Source organism: Stegastes partitus, unplaced genomic scaffold, assembly GCF_000690725.1.
Source record: "Stegastes partitus isolate 25-593 unplaced genomic scaffold, Stegastes_partitus-1.0.2 Scaffold1203, whole genome shotgun sequence".
Classification (NCBI taxonomy): domain Eukaryota; kingdom Metazoa; phylum Chordata; class Actinopteri; family Pomacentridae; genus Stegastes; species Stegastes partitus.
This window is the reverse complement of record NW_007578934.1, coordinates 86,272-107,500: the sequence shown is the minus strand read 5'-3', so window position 1 is coordinate 107,500 and position 21,229 is coordinate 86,272. Positions and strand designations below refer to the sequence as shown.

The 21,229-nt window shown below is 40.9% G+C and overlaps 2 protein-coding genes across 9 annotated transcripts; one reads left to right on the top strand and one right to left on the bottom strand.

The window, feature by feature from the left end:
* Window positions 1-2,935: 2,935 nt before the first annotated feature.
* Window positions 2,936-15,155, bottom strand: raf1a (Raf-1 proto-oncogene, serine/threonine kinase a). 5 transcript variants are annotated; one of them, XM_008297247.1, is made up of 18 exons: window positions 15,072-15,155; window positions 11,868-12,094; window positions 11,570-11,682; window positions 11,333-11,435; window positions 11,084-11,241; window positions 10,497-10,586; window positions 8,347-8,500; window positions 7,764-7,883; window positions 7,586-7,610; window positions 6,802-6,917; window positions 6,542-6,659; window positions 6,301-6,385; window positions 5,955-6,131; window positions 5,824-5,870; window positions 5,572-5,690; window positions 5,278-5,409; window positions 4,216-4,350; window positions 2,936-4,127 (listed from the first exon to the last, which is right to left on the bottom strand). In XM_008297247.1, exons 2-18 carry the CDS (start codon window positions 12,066-12,068, stop codon window positions 3,987-3,989), a joined length of 2,034 nt encoding a protein of 677 aa, XP_008295469.1. In that variant the 5' UTR covers window positions 12,069-12,094; window positions 15,072-15,155; the 3' UTR covers window positions 2,936-3,986. The 5 variants fall into 5 exon arrangements, with proteins under 5 accessions (XP_008295469.1, XP_008295468.1, XP_008295470.1 ...); XM_008297246.1 differs by lacking the exon at window positions 15,072-15,155 and adding an exon at window positions 13,880-14,384; XM_008297248.1 differs by lacking the exon at window positions 15,072-15,155 and adding an exon at window positions 13,880-14,384 and having other exon boundaries at window positions 8,386-8,500.
* cnbpa (CCHC-type zinc finger, nucleic acid binding protein a) lies at window positions 13,291-21,113 on the top strand. Of its 4 annotated transcripts, none has more exons than XM_008297254.1 (5): window positions 13,291-13,305; window positions 19,106-19,217; window positions 19,500-19,565; window positions 19,746-19,944; window positions 20,103-21,113. In XM_008297254.1, exons 1-5 carry the CDS (start codon window positions 13,303-13,305, stop codon window positions 20,218-20,220), a joined length of 498 nt encoding a protein of 165 aa, XP_008295476.1. In that variant the 5' UTR covers window positions 13,291-13,302; the 3' UTR covers window positions 20,221-21,113. The 4 variants fall into 4 exon arrangements, with proteins under 4 accessions (XP_008295476.1, XP_008295473.1, XP_008295474.1 ...); XM_008297251.1 differs by having other exon boundaries at window positions 19,106-19,223; XM_008297252.1 differs by lacking the exon at window positions 13,291-13,305 and adding an exon at window positions 16,949-17,041 and having other exon boundaries at window positions 19,106-19,223.
* The last annotated feature ends 116 nt before the right edge of the window (window positions 21,114-21,229 follow it).

The following is a 21,229-nucleotide window of genomic DNA, read 5'->3' as shown; positions in this document are numbered from 1 at the left end:
GCAAGCTGACCTGGTAGCAGTAAAAGCTGCCGAAGAACTGAAGAGGAAACGATGCTGTGGGTTCTCGAGGCTCCAGCTTCCGTCTAGACTCATCCCAGCTGCCTGCCAAGCTGCTGCACAACATGACTGACTTGTGCCCCGTGGGGTCACGCCGCACTGACCATCTGCTGAAGACAGAACGCAGTGGAAGAGAAGCACTTTCATCCCATAAATGAAGGAAGAATGGCATAAGGTGACATGTGACAAATGGGAAGATCTCGAAATGTCAAGTACTGCACCTGACAATTCATACCATACCTCAACATAGTGGGTTTCCTTTTAACTCTCACTGCTGTAACTGGTTTAACAAGGCTCTAAAGTGATGGCAGTAAAAGGAGGAAAATATGGCTGCAACTAGCAATAATTCTAACAGGCAGATTATTTTTGGATTAATTGTTTAGTGAATTAAACATCTGTGAATCTTCACTTGTAAGAAGCTGGAGCCTAAGTGGGTTTGTTTTAAAAATGACTGCAACAAATCAATTAACAGCATAGTTGCAGGTTATTTTTCTAATCAATCAATCATTTTAACACCAAAATCAAACAATATCATAAATATTTCTGCTTTAATAACTAAATACTACACATAATCTGACAGAAATAGAGTTTTCTGTTGCCATCTGGTGGTAGAGTTGAAGCACATGAGGCCTTCATATGTGTTATCTGTGTTAATACAGTTACATAATCAACCACTTGCGCTTTATGAGTGTGCCGTTACTTATCACAGTTTACACCATCACTGATGTGACAGTCACATTAAAACATACAGGTTGCTGTTATAGCACCATGGAAAAAGATGCGACTTCATATTATAGAAATGTTCACATGAAAACGCAGTCAGTTGCTTTTTATTCTCAGATAGGAACTGAAGGCCACAGCAGAGAGAAGTGAATAGCTGTCTTGGCAGACACAATTAAATAAATTGAGGCGCTCCTTTTATAGATTGGTGCATCATGTCTAGAGGTTGTGTTTGTCAAATCACATTACTTTAATGCAGGAGGAAAATGTATCTCTTTTAAAAGTTGACTCTGCATTGCCTGGAGGGAATTAAGTCATCCTGTCAAGTATAGAAAGAGAAGCATCAAAGTGCAGGGTTTAGCAATTTGCTCATTCGCTCACCCTGGTAAAGAAATGATAGGTGTATAATAACTGTTGCAAAATGAATAAAGCACATTTAGTCAGATATTGCATTTAATCGCGCATTTGCCCTCTATACTGTTAACTCCAATACATGCATCTGACTTCTATAGTTTAAGAATAAGATTTTACATTAAGAACAAATGATAAGCTTGGAAATACACGCATTATTAAAACTGTAACCAGTAGTTCTCTCTCACCTTTTTGGATTCTGACCCTTTAATTCAAAAAATAATTATCTAGTTGTTTCATGTGTCTGTAAGTTATTTACAGCTTTTCAAAAAGATTGGCTTCCCCTCTGAACTTCTCAGGCTGTTTAATTTACATAATTGTTTGGAACCAGAAGGGGTCGAATTATTTATTATTTCACACAAACAAAATGAGAAAATGCCATAAAGTCAGGCTTCTCCTTCTTCTTATTCCCTAGCCCATTACTCATTTCACAAAGAATAAATTATTTATTTTTAAAAAGAACTCAGTGGACATACTTGGGACTGTTTCCTGTATCTGTGTTTATATTTTCTGTTGATGATGATGTTTGAATATATGATTTGTGATGGCTATTGAAAAAAGTGTTGCTTTTTTCTGTTCATTGGTTCGGGTGTGAAGCATTCTTCTACTTGCATTGTTTGTGTATGTTACCTGATGTTTTAGGAAAAGAAAAAAACTATCTTACATGCCAGGAGAGAGACCTGGCTGGCACCCCTATTTACATACTTAAAAAGAAAAACCTAAAATACCTCAGCTAAACCGTCACAACATCTGACCTGTAGGTTAGGAACTACCTGCATGTCATACCTGCATCATGACCTCAAGCAGCTATGACAGCAAAATGCTACTGAGACAAGGATTCATGAAGGATCCATTAATGTCATTTGTATTAGTCACATACTTTTGCTAATAATACTTTTTATCACTCACATCATGCAGAAGGAACCACTAGATGGCCCTAGTGAATGCTGTGGAAGTAGGACATGTGGGCTCTGTTGATTTCACTTTGAGCAGCCTGTGTGGCTCGTCAGGATGCAGAAATAGAACAGATAAACACATATAGCAGAACTGTTGCAAAAATAGCTGACCAAGGTTTCGCTCTTATTGTGTTGCTCCACTTTTGATGACATCAGGCCTGTCTGACTACCGTGGTTAGGCTTTTCAGTCAGGATTCAGACGAGCGAAAGAACTCCAAAAGTTCCCACCGTGTTTCTTGCTCTGGCCTCAATTCAACGAGCCATAAAACACAACAGAACAAACACTTTTTCCCACATTTGGATCACAGCAAATATAGCTATATTTACAACAAATTTGCACTTGGGTACAAACCAAGTCAAGCGGTCCTGCCCAGCAGGAACTGCATGCTGGATGTTTACACTAAAACAAAATATAACTGTCCTCTCTCTTTCCACCACACGTCCCTCCCTTGCTAAATGATTGTTGTTCCACTGCTCTTGCCAGTGTCTCTGCAGTGCACTGTGGCATCAGCCAATGGTGGAATCCCTTGGTGGCATGTCTGGACTGGATCCCCTGTGAGGTTACACCACGTTGCCACTGTTACAGCAAACATTACACCCTGCCACAAAGTCTTGCACATGTGTGGGATTTTACCGTTAGTGAACCAGAAGAGAGGCAGTAAAATGTGATGCCAACTACCCAAATTACCTGCTTCCATCACTGCACTTAAGATAAAGTTCAAGTGATCCACATCATCAGTATGCTGACTAATCAATAAATTTCCACAACAAGAAGAAAGATGATCCATACATTTTGATTTGGCAAAGAAATTTAACTTAATTTTATTAAAATATTGAATAGACAACTTTCTCACCAAGTTCACAATAAAACGTTTAACCTCCTGAAAGTGACATGATAAACAAATACAAATTAGTTTCCCAATCATTTTAAATATTTAAGACGACTGCCGAATGTCCAGCTCATGATAATCTACCGATGGTGAGGACTGGTAAGGATGTGTGGGGATCTACAGATCGGTTCGCTCAGAGCTGTGAAACCACCGAGTACACTGTTGAAACATAACCGTTGCTTTTACTCAAAAATGTGCAGATTTCCATCATCACTCATGCTCACTGTCTGACAGGCTATAATTCATCCAAAATGGCCCAAAAATAAAGACAAAAGAAGTCAACAACAACAACAACAAAAAGACAAAAAATATCTCCCATGTCTACCCCATTTAAGACAATGCAAAAATCAACTACTACTGTGCAACTAAATGGACTACATCCAACGGCTTTGTGATAAGAGGAGGTGAAGTTGTGCAGGATCTTAGTCCAGGCTTTGTTTCCTCTTAAGGCAGGTAAGCGTAAAAAGTCCTCTTCCTCAGAACGCAGGGCGGCCTCACAGAAGGGCGTGCTTCACATCACAGAACCCAAATCAAGAGACGCATCTGTTTTTCTCTTGAGCTTCCTTCAATGTCCATTCATCGTTGTCTTAGGTAGGTGTGCGTGCATATATTTACAACTTATACCAAATACAATGCCGACATGAAGCAAGGTATCCCCTTGATGTATCTTATGCTAACCGCTTCATATGTACATCCGACTACAATCCATCATCACTCAGTCGCTTCCAAAGTTAATCTCAGACACACTTCTCTGTGCACTTCCCCCTCTCTCCTCATTTACTTGCATATTGTATTGATTAACATGGGTTTATGTATGATTGCATGTACATCTGTTGGTCTATAGTAGCATCTTTACGAAGAGAATTTGGGCATACTGAACGTTTGGGCTAAGTTGTACATTTTGAGGAGGGTAAGTGTACGAAGAGGAGGAGGGACAGAACTGTCTGAGCCTCTAAAAAACAGGCAGTCTGGTGGAGGTCAGAGTACAGGCATTGATGTCCTCTGTGTGAGAGGCTCTGTGCAGGGACGGTTCTGAGGCACTGCGGTTTATCTTAGGGAGGGCATGCTGGAGAAGCTCAATGGACGACAAGATCTAAAAATTCATGAAAGAGGAGAAAAGTTAAGATGAGTTTAACAAACGAGACAGCTTGATGTCTACAGTTACCAAGAGTATAGTTCACCTGTGGAAAGAGCGGCCTCTCGTCCTTGGACTTCTTGATGCAGTCAGCCACCAATCTTTTCATGGCTTTAGGGCAGTTCTTGTAGAGCTTACTGAGGTCTGGGGACAGATAGCCTCTTCCCACCATGAAAATAATCTGATGGAGGGGAGTAACAAAGAGCAGAGGAGACTTAGAAGAGCAGTGATCACATTTAAAAACAATATTTGAACTACAGATGGAAGCCAGTGCAGCTGTATGAGACACTTGATCAATCCTACATCAGCAGTCCATCTCGCAGATACTTTAGAAGCATGGCCAGTGAGTCTAAGGTGACAGACATTTAAAACACTGGAGCTATTGTGAAAGCATGAGTGCATGATCCTGCAGAGATAAAGGATGATAGGAGTACTCTATGTGCTTGCCAGATCAGCTGAGTACAAAGTCATTCTACAGTATCAAGGAGAATAAGGTACAACAGTGGATCATTACACGAATTATGGTCATACTTTGTAGAGAGTCTTAGTCTAATTTGAACTAAGACAGTTAACCGAAATGGGTAAAGAGGCAGATATGATCCACGCCACGTCTCGTGGCCGATGACAGGTCAAAAAATTACAGACACACATACCCATGCGCCCGTTTTCTCACACACATACAGGGTTGTGTTACGGGGTCTAAAATTAGGCCAGTGGCTCCACGGCGCCTGCCTCTGTTCCGTGGTGGGCCTAAGGCCAGCACCACAACCCCCTTCAGACAGCGGCACAGTGTCTTTCCACCACCTTCTGGCCTGGGTTCACAGCCTGACATTGAAACCCAGGCACAGACTACAGCTTAGACACATGACTGACTGTGGAGTTACAACTCTGTTTGACATAATCAAATTTAACAAGGTGGCAACAAATTGCAAGCCTGAAGTTAACAGTTGTCAAGCACAATCAATGTGCTAGACAATTACAATTAACGGGTGTGTGTGTGGAAGACAAAATGGCAGAGACTCATCATAGCAATGTCACCTACATGCCTCGCTGTAGTGCTAAACTACTGCTGCCTGGCATACAGTATGATATGAGTAAATGACTTTACCTGATCTCTGTTGGCTATCTGGGAGTAAGGGAGCTCTCCCGTCATGAGCTCAAAGAGAACAATTCCATAGGAATAGACATCAGACTGGAAGCTGTAGGGGTTGTTATCCTGCATCCGGATAACCTCAGGAGCCTGTCAAAAACCCCAAAAAACAAGCATAATGGTGAACAATTTTTAATTACAGTTCTGCTTAGTGTCTCAAACCCCTTAACACATATATCTATTTTTTAAATTCATAAAGACGGACCCAGCCCTAGAGTGCTGCTGTTAACGGGTTTAAACTGTGTCACTGACCATCCAAAGAATGGATCCAGATGGTTGCTCCACCTGATGTGAGCCGCTCCACCTGGCCTTCACCGTAGCCAGACCAAAGTCTCCAATTTTCACCGTTAGCCCTTCATGCAAGAAAATGTCTGCGCTGGTGTCAAGGAATCACAGCTAAAAACACGTGTAGGAAAGACAGATGCTGCACAGCTTGGGGATTACAGTTCATTACATGCTTTTATCTTACTGGAGCGCACACTGAAAAACAAACAGAGAGGATACTGTTGGACTTCATGTCACGATGAATGATGTTCTTTGCATGCAGATAGCTAGAAATGAAGAAAAAAAAGTTAGATGATGCGTCAGTGATATTTACTTTGATTTATCGGAGCAGCTGATTCTCTGCGACTTACTCCATGCCCTGAGCTGTCTGCCTAGCAATGTCTATGAGCTGGATCATCTTGAAGTTTGTCTCCAGGACATGAATGTGTTTGTAGAGGCTGCTACCCTCACACCACTGGGTCACAATGGCCAGGTTGTCCTTCGTCATGTAGCCCATAAACAACAGGATGTTGACATGTCGTGTTTTCCTGCGACCAGAAGCAGAGGGGAAGAGGAAATCACCATACCAAAGATAAGATAGAAGTTAGCAATGAAGATGATTCACCAAGTTTGCAACTTTAGAAACAGCTGAAAAGTAAGACAGCAAAACAACAACAACAACAACAACAACAACACAGTGTTCTGGTAATTTCTTACCTCAGGACGGCCACTTCATTCCTGAATGCTTGGAACTGCTCCGGTGTAGGGTCAGTAACCTTTAAAATCTTCACTGCTACATCACCTATTACAAAAATAATCAATGTATTAAAAAATCTACAAAGCTCATATGAAAAGCCTTTGTTTGTTGGCTAACTCACTTTAAAATGTGGAGTGTGGTGTGAAAATGTGAAAGTGGTGAACCTGACGGTGCCCTGCCCCGTCTGTAATGCATTCCTACCATGCCATTTTCCTTTGTATACAGTTCCAAAGGAGCCTGAGCCAATGCGGGAGTGCAGATAAACCTCACTGGCCTCGATCTCCCAGTAGTAACTAGAGTCCCGCTTGTCCCGAGGCCTCTGGATTAACACAAATCAAAAAGATGCAACTGATGACACACAACATAAACATAAGGTGGTATCAAAAGGCGCCTTACTGAAAGACAGACTGCACCAATTATTTACTGTGTACACACTATACATGTCAAAACACACAACTTACAATTTTATTTTTCTCCTGAGTGTTGAAGGATGGGGCCCTCTCTCGCTGGGCAGGTGCAGGGACTTTGGATTGGGACTGGGACCAGCCAGTAGGGCTCTGGTTGGGGGAACTACCCGCTTTAGGGATACAAATCGAAAGAGAACAAAGGAATTACGGATGGAAGGCTGTGTCCGCATCTTTGAGTACACACTTCACATATTCAAAATTACAACTAACTACTCAGGATATTCCTTTTACACGGATGTCATAGAAGTTTTTCTATGCCATTTTTTCTACGCAATGCAGAACTATAGCTAGACAGCTATAGATATAGATACAAAATGGCAAACACACTATACATATGATGCACATCATACATTTAGGGACAGCCTTTGATTTAAACCCAAATGTCCCATTGAGAATTCTTTCATTTCTAATTCCCCGTCAAATAGCATGTCATATATGAAGATGAACAAAAGTCGTCAGTAAAATGAAAAATATATGGATTGATGACAAAAGGTGTGCAAAGGCCTATCTCATCCAGTTCAGTCTTGCATTCCTATTCTCAATTGCTGAGCTTTTTAAAAAATTCCTATATAATGTAACAAGGACCCTGATGTCAGATTCTGCACTGAGAACTTTAGATTGTAAAGGCAGATGACTTGACAGTCAGACAGTCAGTGAAAAAAGATCTGAATTTGTGTTGTAGATCAATGGAAAATTTGTGTTGACGGTGAAGGAGGAGGCGTGATGCTTCCTTAAAGTATATAACATAAAGCCAATGAAATGCAGAGCAAGCACTTACCGGAGTCATGATCACGCATTGCATCCTAAAGAGATAAAACAGAGACAGAGTCTGGTTAGCTTGTTCAAATCCTAAACCGCATGCTGTGCTGTCACTCATGGTTTGACTGATATAAATGCAGATAGCCTGTTTGCAAGACATGCCACTCAGACTGCACACAGACACTCCGCTTTCTAACCTTTTCTGGAATCTCAGGTGAGGCCTCAACAAAAGACTGGGAGAAGTGCACAATACCTACTTTCCTCTTCAGCCAGAATCTATGGCACCAGGAGCTGGGGGAGGTATTCAGGCAGTCTAGCTACTCCCCAGTAGGGTACAATACAACAGGCCAGTGAGGATACAGGAGGGAAAGGGACAGAGTAAAGGAAAGTGAGGAAGCAACAATGACAAAAGTGAGCCCAGGTTTGTACCTGGACAAAATATAGGGGAAATAGTCTACGAAGCAGGAAAAACTAGCGAGTTGATTGTGCAAGAACAGTGACAGCGAAAAAGCAGAAAGTAGAACTGAACAGAGGAAGTCAAATGTCACACATATTACAACTTTCTAAAATAAGATACAATCAGGGGAATTCAAAAGAAAAAAAACAACTCAGCCCTACCTAGGTGGATTACTTAACACAGAGGTAAAAAGCAAGACGAAGATAGTTGGAATGTCTGAGATGTACGTAGGAGGGCAACAACACTCTCAGGCATGAGATATTTTAGGAGTGGTTGCCTGAACCTACAGGAGTACCCAAGGGGCCCATATGGTGTGTAGTTACCTCGATCATGCTGCTGTCTACATGCAGGGTGGTGCTAACCATGTGGACGTTGGGTGTGGAAGTGGAGCGCTGCCTCTGGGAGAGACCGCCGCCTGTGGGTGGGTAGGGTGTGGTGTAGTTGAAGGCATGAGGGGTGGAATATCGGTGGGCTGAGCTGTGAGGGCGAACAAGAACCAGATATTAAGATTGCGCTGTTTGATGCTTTAGAATGGCACAAACCACTAACATTTAACAGACAGAAACCCTGAGTTCTGTAACTTTTTAAAAATTTAGCCACTGTGGGTGTGGTGATAGTTGGTGCAGGGGCTCTCTGGTTTCATTCCTGTCATTTTCTCTCACTTTCACTATTCAAGCTTTTTTTTTTTTTTTTTTTGTGTAACATGTCCCCTCAACAGCCTGCTAGCACACACACACTGTCAATATGAAGTATGCTTCACTGTTTAACCAAAACAGTACAGCAACAACAAAAACAAAGTAAAACTGAAAAATAGCCTTGTGGGGAAGTAGTTATTGGTTCATTTTATTGTGGCCGTCCCTTAGTGCCATTTTTGGCTAACTTGACAGTGTAGAGGTATTTTGCCCTTGATGTTTGCCAAGATCAGTGTTGGCTCAGTTGAAGAGTACAAAGCTCAACAGCCAAATATGTTAATCTCCAAATAATCCAAACGCTGGTCTGACTTGAGACGTTTGCTTGCAAGACCAACATCTGAATTTTACCAAGTTAAAACATTAACAAAGTAACATACATGAATTGTGCCTGAACAAAACTTGCAGCTTTGAACTCATTAAACCTTCTTTGTGCACCTCCTGTTGCTGCACTGACCGTGCTCTACTGCAGGTGCTAGTTAAAACGGGGACAGTGGTAACCCCAGATGAATGACATATATAAACAGAGATCATGTTATATCACACTTACAAACACAGAGTCCACTCCTTAACAACAATCCCCCCTTTTGGCAACGCAAAACTATGTTTCGAAAGAGTATTTGAGAATGGTTTACATGGAGCAACTTGATACTTTGTGAGTGCTAATTTGGCAGCCTAGAGTACTTTTTAACCATTTTAAGTGCCACTGAAACAACAGACTCTTTTTACACCTCGTTACATCAGCTCTTGGCCTGGTAAACCCCCCCTTAAGCTAGGGCCGTCATTAAAAACAGGATTTAATTCAATTACGATTAGGGTTCTTACGAAATTACAACATAACAATTGCATTGCAGTCAAGCATAACAAATAATACAAAATGACAATGGTTTTTTTAGTACTTAAACATCTCAACCCCTATTTGCAGAGCCCTCATCCAGCATATTAATTCAAGTATTGCATGGTTCTTTTAGTTTGCCATCAGTTTGTAGACCAAGGAGCACCTTGATCATTAGCTCTATCCAACCATAACTACACTGAAGAAGAGTGAGTGATACAATAAAGTAGTTCATAAGCATTACTCTGGACAAAAGGATTACTTTCCAACAAAATATGGGCATTCATTCATAATCACTATAATCACAGACTGCACACTCTTTGCATTAAAGGTTCTACATGGATTTTGTTGACTTTTAGTGCTGCAAAGCTGTTTTTCCAAGCCCCAGTTCTGTTTAGCTCATTTACACGCACAAGGACACGTAAGGACACGGAGGTTTACACGATGCACATGCCTGCCAATAGTTTACTGCTATTTAGGTGATCTACATGTGGCGGTAACACGCCAAAATATGCAGCAATTCGGTAATAAAGACAGGAAAAGGGGAAGATTATTACCAGGTAACCATGGATGTAAACAATACAAGATTTAAATGACTTTTAAAAACGAGCTTTGCAAACATTTTATGAGGAAGAAAAATGCATTTAAACACATTTATTGGAGCTCAAGGATACACACTGAATGTAAACAGCAACTTCTGGTGGTTTACAAGAAAGCTCTACAGAGCACCTTTAAAGAAAAAGAAAAAAACACTTTTTCCTTTGGTCACAAAAAAAAGGAGGGCTCAGTTCAGTGAAACCGTTTCCTCCTCTATCATTGCCACAGTAGCAAAACTACAGAATGACTTTGTGATGTCCAAAAAGCTTGAATTTGCCTTTGAATCTAAATGAAATAATAATTCAAAAAAACAAAAAGGATATGTATGGATAGACTGAGGACAAAAACTCACCTTGGAAACCGCGTTAAGGATTCTCTCATACGCCGGGACGTCAGCGGTGGCAGGGACGGGGCACCACTCTCACCGGGTGTTGGACACAACCTGAAGAAAGAAATGGAGTCTGACTAACTCATTGTAAAGCGTTCCTGGAAAAGTTTTGGTGCTATAACGGCTGAGTGCTATAGACCACTGTGGTTGTCAGGTAAAGGAGCCTTGTTTGTTCAACGTGACTGATATGGATCTTTCAATGATTACCATCAGTGCTGCAGCCTGCATGCAAATACAACTAATAATCCTCTCTTCTGAGTTCAAGCATGCAAAGTGACGTATTTGCACTTAGATATAATCAGAGGAACTGTAGTATCTTGTAGAGCGTGCTTTTCTTTCATATCTTGGCAGCACTATGATTTCTACTTCCAATTTTTATCTTTTTTAATTAAATTCTAAGCTTCTATGCAGATAATGTGTTGAAGTCGGCAAATATGCCTATCAGTTATATTTCCATAATCATTCTTGATGCAATTACAAAGAGAAAACATTGTTTAACGAATGCACTGACAAGCTATTCATGGCCTTTTATTTACATTGTACAAACTTACAGGAGTTGTCTGATATTGTTCCAGTCCACACACATCGTGGGCACTTTGGTGCTACAATGCTCATGGAATTTGTAGCCACACGTTTGGCAACGGAAACCATTCAAAAGAAACTTCTGGCAAATATCACAGAACGCTAGTTTCAGATATGTTTTCCGAACCTGAAAATGACAGAAAACAATATGTATTTATTACTTCAGGGATTTTTCCTTTTTGAGCTTTGAGGATCTTGTAAATGCTTAAGATACTCACAAAATTATGTGTCGTCAAAGGAACGTGATCTAAAACCTCCACCTGCAGCTCTTCCCCGATCAGTGAGGTCGAGTCAGTATTCCAATCCATCCGTAATTTTTTACTTATTTAAAAGGAAACAAAAAAAACAAAAAACAGAAAGCTTAGAAAAATATCAACAGCAGGCACATACGTGATCTTTAAAAGCTGTGATTTCATTAACTCTGGTTACACCATGCCAAACAATCCTGAGCTCACCTCCTCTGTCCTGGATGAAGCCTGAAGACAGCACAGCACTGAGGCTGCAGACCTCGCACCTTCAATGCTTTAAACAGGCAGTTCTGTAGAGTCATACCTGGTCGCACGTTTACCTTAAAGACAAAAATAAGGACAAAAAAAAACAAAACACAGGATGTAAGCAGCTCCAAGTGTCTTTAAAGAACTTTGTCCCGATGGTGTATTTCTGAGGCCATATTTGAAGTCTGGAGCTGCAAGGTAGCAAAATTCACAGAGTTACCAGCGTGTCATCTTCCGTCTCCAGCATAAATAAACTCACCACAGTGCGTTGCTGGTTTGGGAGGTAGACGCGGATAGTGCTGCTAGCCTTGGAGTCGGGCATCTTGCTGTCATCGGAGGAGCGACGCTGGCAGGGAAAGCCCTGGACCATGGTTGGGGAAAGGCAGGGGCTCTCAAACGCAGAGTCCTTCATTCCGAAGCCGTTACTCAGGGTCTTCCACGCTCCCTGAAGGTGCTCCATTAGAAAAGCCAAGTGCTCGCAATGGTCTGAAAAAAATGTGTCAAAGTCAGTATTACATTAGTGCTTGTACAACTTTGTAAAGATACTGATGTCACAGTGTAGACGACTAAGCCTGCGAAAAGAAGTAGGATGTAGAAGTTTTTCATTATGTGCACTTGTGCATCGTTCTTTTTGAGGGCATGTAACTGTTTAAATTGCTTTTCTCTACCCTAATTATCAAACACTGAGGCATGGAGTTTTAAAAGGTGACGTTTTTAACACTAGAAAAGCAGCTATAATTGGCCTGAGTGCGTGTCAGCTACAATTGGTTTCTAAGAGTGATGAGCTTTCACAGCAGGAAAAACAGCAGCAAAACAAAGACAGATTTGGGTTACAGCAACTTGTTTGATGTAATATCTAAAAATAATCTTAACAGGGGCAACCCTCTTGGATTATGGCTTGATTAGGACCATTGTGGTAAGCAGCAAGGCCTACAACATGAACAGTAAAGAAGATTTTCTTACTGACCTGTTCAGTGGTCCTACCCTATATCAAACTCGGCCAGTATTTTACAGAATACCACACGTAAGGTTCCTTTTTAAAGTGAGCAGCAGAGCAATGTAGACAAACTAATCCACTCAAACCTGAAGAATCTCAGGCCACCACAGAGGTCAGACGTGTTATTTGGAGTGTATGCTTTCAACAGAATCCTTTGTCTGTATGGTCAGACCACTAAAGCTCACCACTTCAGAACTTGCAGCAAAGAATCACAGTATTTTTATTCGAGTAGAAGGTAAGAATAACTTGAAAACACAAGAAAAGTAAGAAAATATAACTTTGCATTGTGAAGAAATCTCTTTAGCTGTTTTAACTCAACTTGGACGAAGCCATCACAAACAAAACATGGTCCCTCTCCTGCTTTGTTTCCACTACAAACTGTGTGGCCATACATACACAACAGAAGGTTTTCACTGATTACCGGTCTTCACATTTGGGCACGTACACATTCACGCTGCAAAAACTCCCCACTTATCTCTGATGTGTCTGGTGCAGAGATCTGTTACACAGTGCAGGGACGATTTAGTGCAACTGGTGGTTCACTGTCACAGCAAACATAAACCGGTTTGCACAGAAGTAGGGAAAAGCAGGAACTTTGAGATCTGTGGAGTCCTTCACCCTGCTCCCCACCATGCTGCTGGAACTGTGTTCAAAACAAGTGCTGTGATCCATCCAGAAAAGGGCACCAACAGAAAATATGGTAAGTCTGGAATAATTACGACTTTACTCTGCTTAGATCTGCACAGGTCAGTCCAAATAACACAAGTTAATAGCAGTTTTGCATCCACATAAAGGCTCCTGTGAAGCCTTCAAAGTCATAAATGTAGGTGAGATCAATGTCAGCAGCAGCAGCAGGTTAGTGTTATCTGGGAGGGTTAGGAAGAGAAGGCCACTAAACTGAGTTATTGACCGCTTTCACTGGAGCAGCCATTAAACGTATTACTAAAAATAAATAAGTAAATAAAAGAGTAGTACGACAACGACTGAAGTACATACAGAAGTTTGCACAACTACATAAGCTAATGTTAGCTACGTGTGTTTTCGTAAGGCCTCGTAAGATCCAGTTATAACAGTGAAATTGCCCCGAAGGCCCAGTGAGGCGGACTATATCGTTAAACTTCACCGCACGGCTCCCTTTCGCCCTCCATTCAATTTTCACTTGTTGAAACGCCCGCATTTACTCGGTCTCAAGCGGGTTAAACAATACCAGTTTCCACTTCTAACACAAGTCGAACAGAGGCAATGCTAAGCGCCAGTAGCTCGTACATGCTCACCAAGAGAAGTTAAAAAAGTTGTGCTCCGCCATAACTTCAGGAAAAAGTGGCGTCGGTGACATCATCATATTTGCAACGCGTTCAAAGAAAAGAGGAAAAAGTCAAAGCGAGAGAAAAGTCCAGAAAGTGTGTCGAAAAATGTCGTCTCCTGTAAAATAATAAAATAAAAAACTGGCATCGATGTAAAGACGTGAAGGTCACAGGCTGGTTTGTTTTTTCCAACGAAGCGCCTAAAAATAAGAGAAGAAAAAAGTTTTTATCTCCCAGTCGCGGTGAATGCGAGGAAAGGGAAAAAAAGGGGGAGAAAAATCCCGTCGGACCCTCAAAGTGACACGAAGAGCGATATTCTGAAAGGTCCAGCGAAGCGCTTTCACAGGAAAAACTCCCACGACTTGTTCGCTTCGCTTTTCAAATCAATATTTACGTTGTTCGGGAGAAGGTGAAGCGGTTTGAGTCGGTGTCGTGCGTCCGTCTGACGCCAGTGATTGAAACAGGACCTTACAGTCATAACAAGAGTTGCAAGCATCACTCACACTGCGCAACTATAGCACAAACCTAAGCCCTCCCACTTCTGCGATACTGATGTTTTTACTGGTAAAAAATAAAAATAAAGAAATAACAAAATCCACATCTGATTATTTTGAAATGTCAAATTCCTTATATGATCATGTCTAACATATACTTTAAAGTCCTTTTCTGTAGTCTAAATTGCAGTCCAGTGGACTCCTACTTGCAATGATTTCCCAAAGGTAACTGCATGTTCAACAATATTATAGTTTTAAAATGCACTTTTATGAAAACAGTAATTGCAACTGTATCTTTTGAAAACTAAAAAAAAAAAAAAAAAAAATCTGTCCACTACCGGTTTGAAGCAAATCCATGTTAACTCCAAGTGCACCATCATCTGGAGATAAGGAGACACTGCAATGTTCATTGTAGGAAATGTTGGAAATTACAGAATGACAATTAAAAAAAATAAAAGCTTTTCAGCTGTTTATTTTACATATCTGACCAAAAACACAAGAACTTGCAGTTAGGCGTGTGGGTTATACCTACAAATAAATCCCACCTATATTTTTTGTTGTAGGAAAAGCATCATTTTCTCATTTACGGTGGATTTTGATGTGTTTTTTCCCCACAGCATCAAGACTACAGTTCATTCTCACTGTGAAACCAAACCCTCCACACTCACCATGTGTTCACCATCTCCGTAGCATCCCCGGTGTGGGTCCCCTGAGGTACCCTAATCACAGATGGCTCATAGGTCCTTTTCAGCACACTGGAGTTGACACCATCTGAGAATAAAACAGCCTTATCAACATCCCGGATGGTGTTCAGCTTACATTGTTTCCATAAAGCAGCAGCAGGAAATTTTAGCTGGACAGCAAAAAAAAATCACAAAGCCATGCTATTCTTCTCTAACAGCACATTCTACCTTTTGTTTACATCTCTGAATTTACAGTTTAGTCTGCTGTCCTGATTGTGGCATTTTCTGACAGATATTCAATCTAACAAGTAACAGAAACACCAAATACTGTTTCTGTGAAGATGAGGGCAGGGCTTTGTCATTGTGGAGCGTTTTAAGGTACCCCACCCTACACACAACTGTACTAATGTGTTTCAGACAGCGTGGGATAATATAGTTATACATCTCTTAATCATTTCAGAACTATGGAGCGCAGGTGATTATATTTTTATCTGCTTTGCATTAAAGGTTGTGGGCTTCAAAAGGAAGTGCGCAGAAAGTAGAAATTGCTATCTCAGAGCTTTTCGACCAAAACCACCTTAAGACTGAAATGAATGCATCTTTCCCACTTATTGATCTGACAGAGCACTCAGGCCGGTTAGCTGAGATGCTTGCAGCTTCCATGGATTGTGTCTCTATCAGTCATCATGTATTCAAAATGTGATGCAGCCAGGACTCATTAAGCAGTAGATGTTGTACTGTGATAAGTTCACATAATCAGCTGTTTGAAATACACACACCCACCAGTGTATGTTTGTTATGATCAGGCAATATTTTAGGCCTATTTGCATTGGCATTTGAATGTCAGATCCTTAAAAGTTTTTGGGTGGTTTTCATTAAATTGTGGGGTATTCTTTACAGAAAATATCTACAGTAATTTATATCCTATAGGTTATCATTTCAAGTGCGGGGAAAAGTGGGGGAAAAATACTTTGGAGTTTTTAGGTTTACTTTTTAAGATTTATTTTGTTTTAGCACAGTATTCACATAACTGTCAGTGGTTCTGGCCTAATAACTCAAAACTATTAATTCTGATGTTGCTTGATTGCTCTGATTCAAAGCTTTCTGATATAGTTTAGTCATTAAAAAAAAAAATAATACTACAAATTTCCTTTTGACTTGAAATCTAAATAAACATTTTCATCCATCGCAACCAAAACCAGATACAGATCTCTATACAGGCTATTGCGCTGATTGTGTAAACATAGTTGCTTCTGGGATCCGTCTTACTTTCTGTTTTTGGTTTGAATAAAACTGTGCATGTATTTAGAACATTAGCTAAAGTGGAAGGAGATCAGAGAGGTCACTATACAGCCTCAGCACATATTCTGTGAGCAGCCTCTTGAAATTGCTCACAGACAATATACCTTAGTATGTAGATTTACATCAACTTATTTTGCATGAATAAAATGAGGCTACCTAACAAGGTTTTCAGTTAAAATGTAAAGAATAGTGTGCATTTTATTACTTTATCTATCTTGTGGCCTTTCCATACAGCATACAGACCATGTTGTTAATTATAGGAAAATATTGTCTGAATTATTACCAACAATAGCATTATGTTTAATTGTAGGGCTAGCAGAAGTAGTGCCAATTGTAATTTAGGTTTGTTTCTGCTGCAAAATTCTACATTGTTTTTCATTTTAAGAAGATTTTAAATGTTAATAAAAATGAACTGGGTAAAGTGAGGTTAGTCGATTAAGGGAAAAGGGACGATTCCGCATCCGTGATTGGCTAATTCGTAGAGGCGGTGTCCAGATATCCTCTCGTCTGACTGGTTGTTTGCAGAGTATGTGGCCAATGACTGCGCAGGTTTCTACTGGATACTGTGAATGACAATTCAGGAACTCCTGCTCACACCGCATGTAGCGCAAAGAAGGAGGCGTAAACACTGACATAGCTAGGTAGCCATCAAGGTAAGCAATAAAACGGCATTAAAATTCATTTAACCAGTAGATGTTGTATATCTACTAACTTTGAAACTCTGTCGCGTTGAAAGTGGTTATAACGAAAAATTAAGCGTTTGATCTTGTTTTTTTCCGTGACCACGCAAGGGTTTGATTTGATTCGCTCTTAATAACGGAGCATCTGGTTCTCGGTCCGGCCTGCTAACGCTAGCTCGTCACAACGACTTTGGTGTGTGCGCCCTGCGCGGGAAATTTTGTTCTTATGGTAAAATCACTCGAATGCCCGTCAAAAACCGTCTGTTGCAAACATTTATCGCTATACGTGCCGGATCGACACTTTCTTACTGGAGGAACGGGATTGATCGTCGACTGAACCGTGCTTCTTGGTCGTGGCGGTGCGGTGGTGAGCTAGCATGTGCTAGCCAGCAGCACTGGCGTCTCGCGAGTGCGCAGAAAAATCAACGTGACTAGGCCAACGTTAGCGTAGCTGCAACCTTTGGCATTTGATTTCTGTTTTTGCGGGCGCTGGAATACTCCGGAATCACATAGTCTGCTCCACGTACTTGATATAGCCGGCCTGTTTGTGCCTTTTAAAACACGAGGAGTCAGGTTATTGTAGGCTAGACCCCTGCATTGTTTGTTTGCAGATGGTTAATCAACATAACACGATGCGACGTGCTGCCCTCTGAAGCTAGCTTCCCTAGTTAGCATACAATCCACGGCATGCTGTCATGGTCATTTCTGTGGTAGTCAGCGGCGTGCAGCGTTAACTGGACTCACTTCTCCGGATCAATTTAGACTGAACTAGCCCCCATTCAAAGAAACAATAAAGTAAATGGTTCAAATCTGGTATGTGACCCATGCTGTAAACTGAGGCCCGGCGTTGACCATTATAGGAATAAATAGCAACACTTTGCCATCATGTCTATACAAGGCCATTTAAATGCAGCCGCCTCGTTTTTGTTCTCCCACGTCGTCTTTTTTTGGCTATTTACTGCGAGCAATTTGATTACTCATTAACTCACATTCTTCCTGACTTGATGTCTTCAGCGCTGTCAGCAAACAGAAGTTTGACCTATGGCGATCACAGCATGATCCCACTGATGAAGTCGTGTAAGTTAGCTTTGTAGTAAATTGTAGTCTGATGGCCAGTTATGATAGATTCTGCTGCAGAAAAAATGTCGTCCCCCCCCCTCCTTCTGTTTGACCGTAGATTAGATCCCCGTGGTAGTCACAATGCTAGCCTTGACCATACGGGTGTGTGAGTTGTGCCGTGATGTTGTTTGACCCACACATGTTAAAATCATTGCAATCTTCAGGAATTTCCAAAACTGTGCACAAAAGAGGATTGGAGTTTTGGCCACTCTGCAGAAGCATGTGGTATTTATATCCATGATGACTGGTGTAAACACCTGCATCCATAAAATGTAGGGGAGAAAATAAAAATCAGTCATCAGCAGACTGCTACACCAATTGTGTCTTAATGTAATATGCATGTGGAGCTACAGCACGTTAAAATTAAGTAGTTCAGACAGATTTAGCCATCAGTGACAAGTATTATGTTAAATGAATGCTTTAAGGTTTTAACATCATACTAAGCAGCTTAATTGCCACAAGAGCGCCCAGTAAACTTTATCCAATCCAGAATGGAGAAAATAAAAAAAAGCTGGTGTCCATATCCTATCAATAATTTACAGCAACAGGTGTGATTATACGTACGTCACTGGGATCAGCACAATTGGAAATTTTTCGAAGCACTCTAATTTGGCACAGATTAAAATACCTCTGTCCGTGCACGTGCTTCACAGAATTTGGCCTGTTTAGAGGGTCAAAGCTGGGTTTAGTTATGACTAAACCTTGTGGAAAATCAGGGTGGTGCATGCCAAGATAACATCCACATTCCCCTTTTGGAGAGAACTGTCTTCCTTTGTGTGTTTGGTGTGAGAGCCTTGGTGAGGTAGACGGCTGGAAAACGCAGCCAAAATGGGCGCAGCGTTGGCGATGAGGTGGTAAATGCACTTTTTTATTTTATATATAAGTGTGTATTGTGTTTTTGTTTGTTTCTTTGTTTAGGTAATGGAGATGAGCAGCAGTGAGTGCTTTGGATGTGGCCGTTCTGGGCATTGGGTCAAGCATTGCCCCAATACCACCGGTCAACGCGGACGTGGCAGGGGTCGGGGACGAGGCAAGGGTACTATATACTATGCTGGCTGCACCTAGTATAGGCTAATTATCACAGAGGTGTCCCATCCATACATGAGATTTCTGTTTAGTTTGATTTTTTTGTTTTTTTTGCATTTCATATCGGATACAGATGTTTTCTCAGAACAGTATTCCTTATTTGTTTACCGATGTTAATTCTAATCGAGACACTTAAGGAGTTGTAGCCATATATAGAAATAAAGTGCAAATTCCAACTTTGTAGTCCTTTTCATTTTTGCATACACATCTGTCTGTGGCTTTACAGAGCTGTTCTGTTATCGGTGTGGAGATCAAGGACACATGGCCAGGGACTGTGACCAAACTGAGGATGGTATGCATTGTGGCGCTTGTACTTTCGTTTCAATTCTGGTTAATTATTATATGCAATATGCTGTCTGTAGAATTTGTATAGATTATTTCTTTACTAAACTTCTTTTTTTGTTGTTTTTAAGATTACCAGTAATGTAAGCCATAATGACAGCGGTTGCTATTGTTGTTTTCCCTTGTCCAGCGTGCTACAACTGCCACAGGAGTGGTCACATTTCCCGGGACTGCAAGGAGCCCAAAAAGGAGAGAGAGCAGCTGTGCTACACCTGCGGCAAAGCTGGCCACATGGCTCGCGACTGCGACCATGCCAATGAGCAGAAGTGCTACTCGTGCGGAGGGTTTGGTCACATCCAGAAACTCTGCGATAAAGTGAAATGTTACAGGTGAGTGTGGACTTTTGAGAGATGTCTTTTTTTCTTTCTTTTTCTTTCGGTGTTGTTTTATGAGATTATTTTATATCCTTCTTTATCTATTTATAGCCTTTAAATCAGCTCATTGTGTTGACTTTGAAAGTCCACTGAACCTCTCGTTTCTCTCCTAGGTGTGGTGAGATTGGTCACGTTGCTGTGCATTGCAGTAAAGCCAGCGAGACTAACTGCTACAATTGCGGAAAGGCGGGCCACCTGGCAAAAGAGTGCACCATTGAAGCCACCGCATAATCAGTGCCCTCTGTTGCCCCTCCTTTTTTCAGATTGATGGTTGGTTGTATTATTTTCTCTGAATCCTCTTCACTGGCCAAAGGTTGGCTAACAGAGGCTAGTCCCAGGCCAGTGAGCCTCTCAACATGTAATACAATGAAAGGGGTGAAAAAAATATCTTTCTGCATTCAATACAAAAATGTTTTAGTTTGGTAGCGGTGTTATGTATAATGCTTTGTTAAAGAACCCCCCTTTCCAAGCCACTGGTGATCAGAGATGAATAAATGGGACTAAACTTATGGGAATCTATAGGACCTCTGAGCTTGTGGAAGTGAGTCTCAGTAAAATGAGCTAGAAGAAGGGAGTAAATGGAAACCAAACTTCCATGTATGGTTATTTTGGTTTGTTTTAGTGGGTTATGAGTTGGCCAAGAGAGTATGACATGGAAACAGTTCATAACATGATGCATTTCAGCCCTACAAGCAGCTAAAGTGGGCGATAACAAACTACATGTTATATTACTAAGATATAAAAAATTTTGGAGGTATTAAAAGAATCATTCTTTTATAGAAATCTGTTTACAATTTAAATATCACTTGGTAGTCCAAGGTAGACTTTTTCCTTTAAAAAAAAAAGAAGAAAAAAAATGGCTTTGGAAACTTTTTTTTTTTTTACCTTGGCAAAATTTAACATCAAGAACAGTTGTCAGAGCAGCAGAATTAGGAGTTATTTGGGAATGAAAAATGTTTTCACAGAAATCAAAATGTTATTTTTGTACAATATCACTTAGACTACTGTATAAATACCATTTGCTTGTACTCAGTTTTTAAGTCGGAAGGAAAGTGCAACTGAAGTCCTAGAAAATAGAAATGTAATTTTAAACTATCAATAAAGCTGGAGGAGCACGGGGAGGACCTCTTGTTTGATTTCAATCCAAAACACAAACACAGCTTGTTGTTGTACGATGCATTTCCTTTTTACAGATGTATCTCAAGAGATCTGTCCATCTTGTGGAGAAAGTGGAAAACTG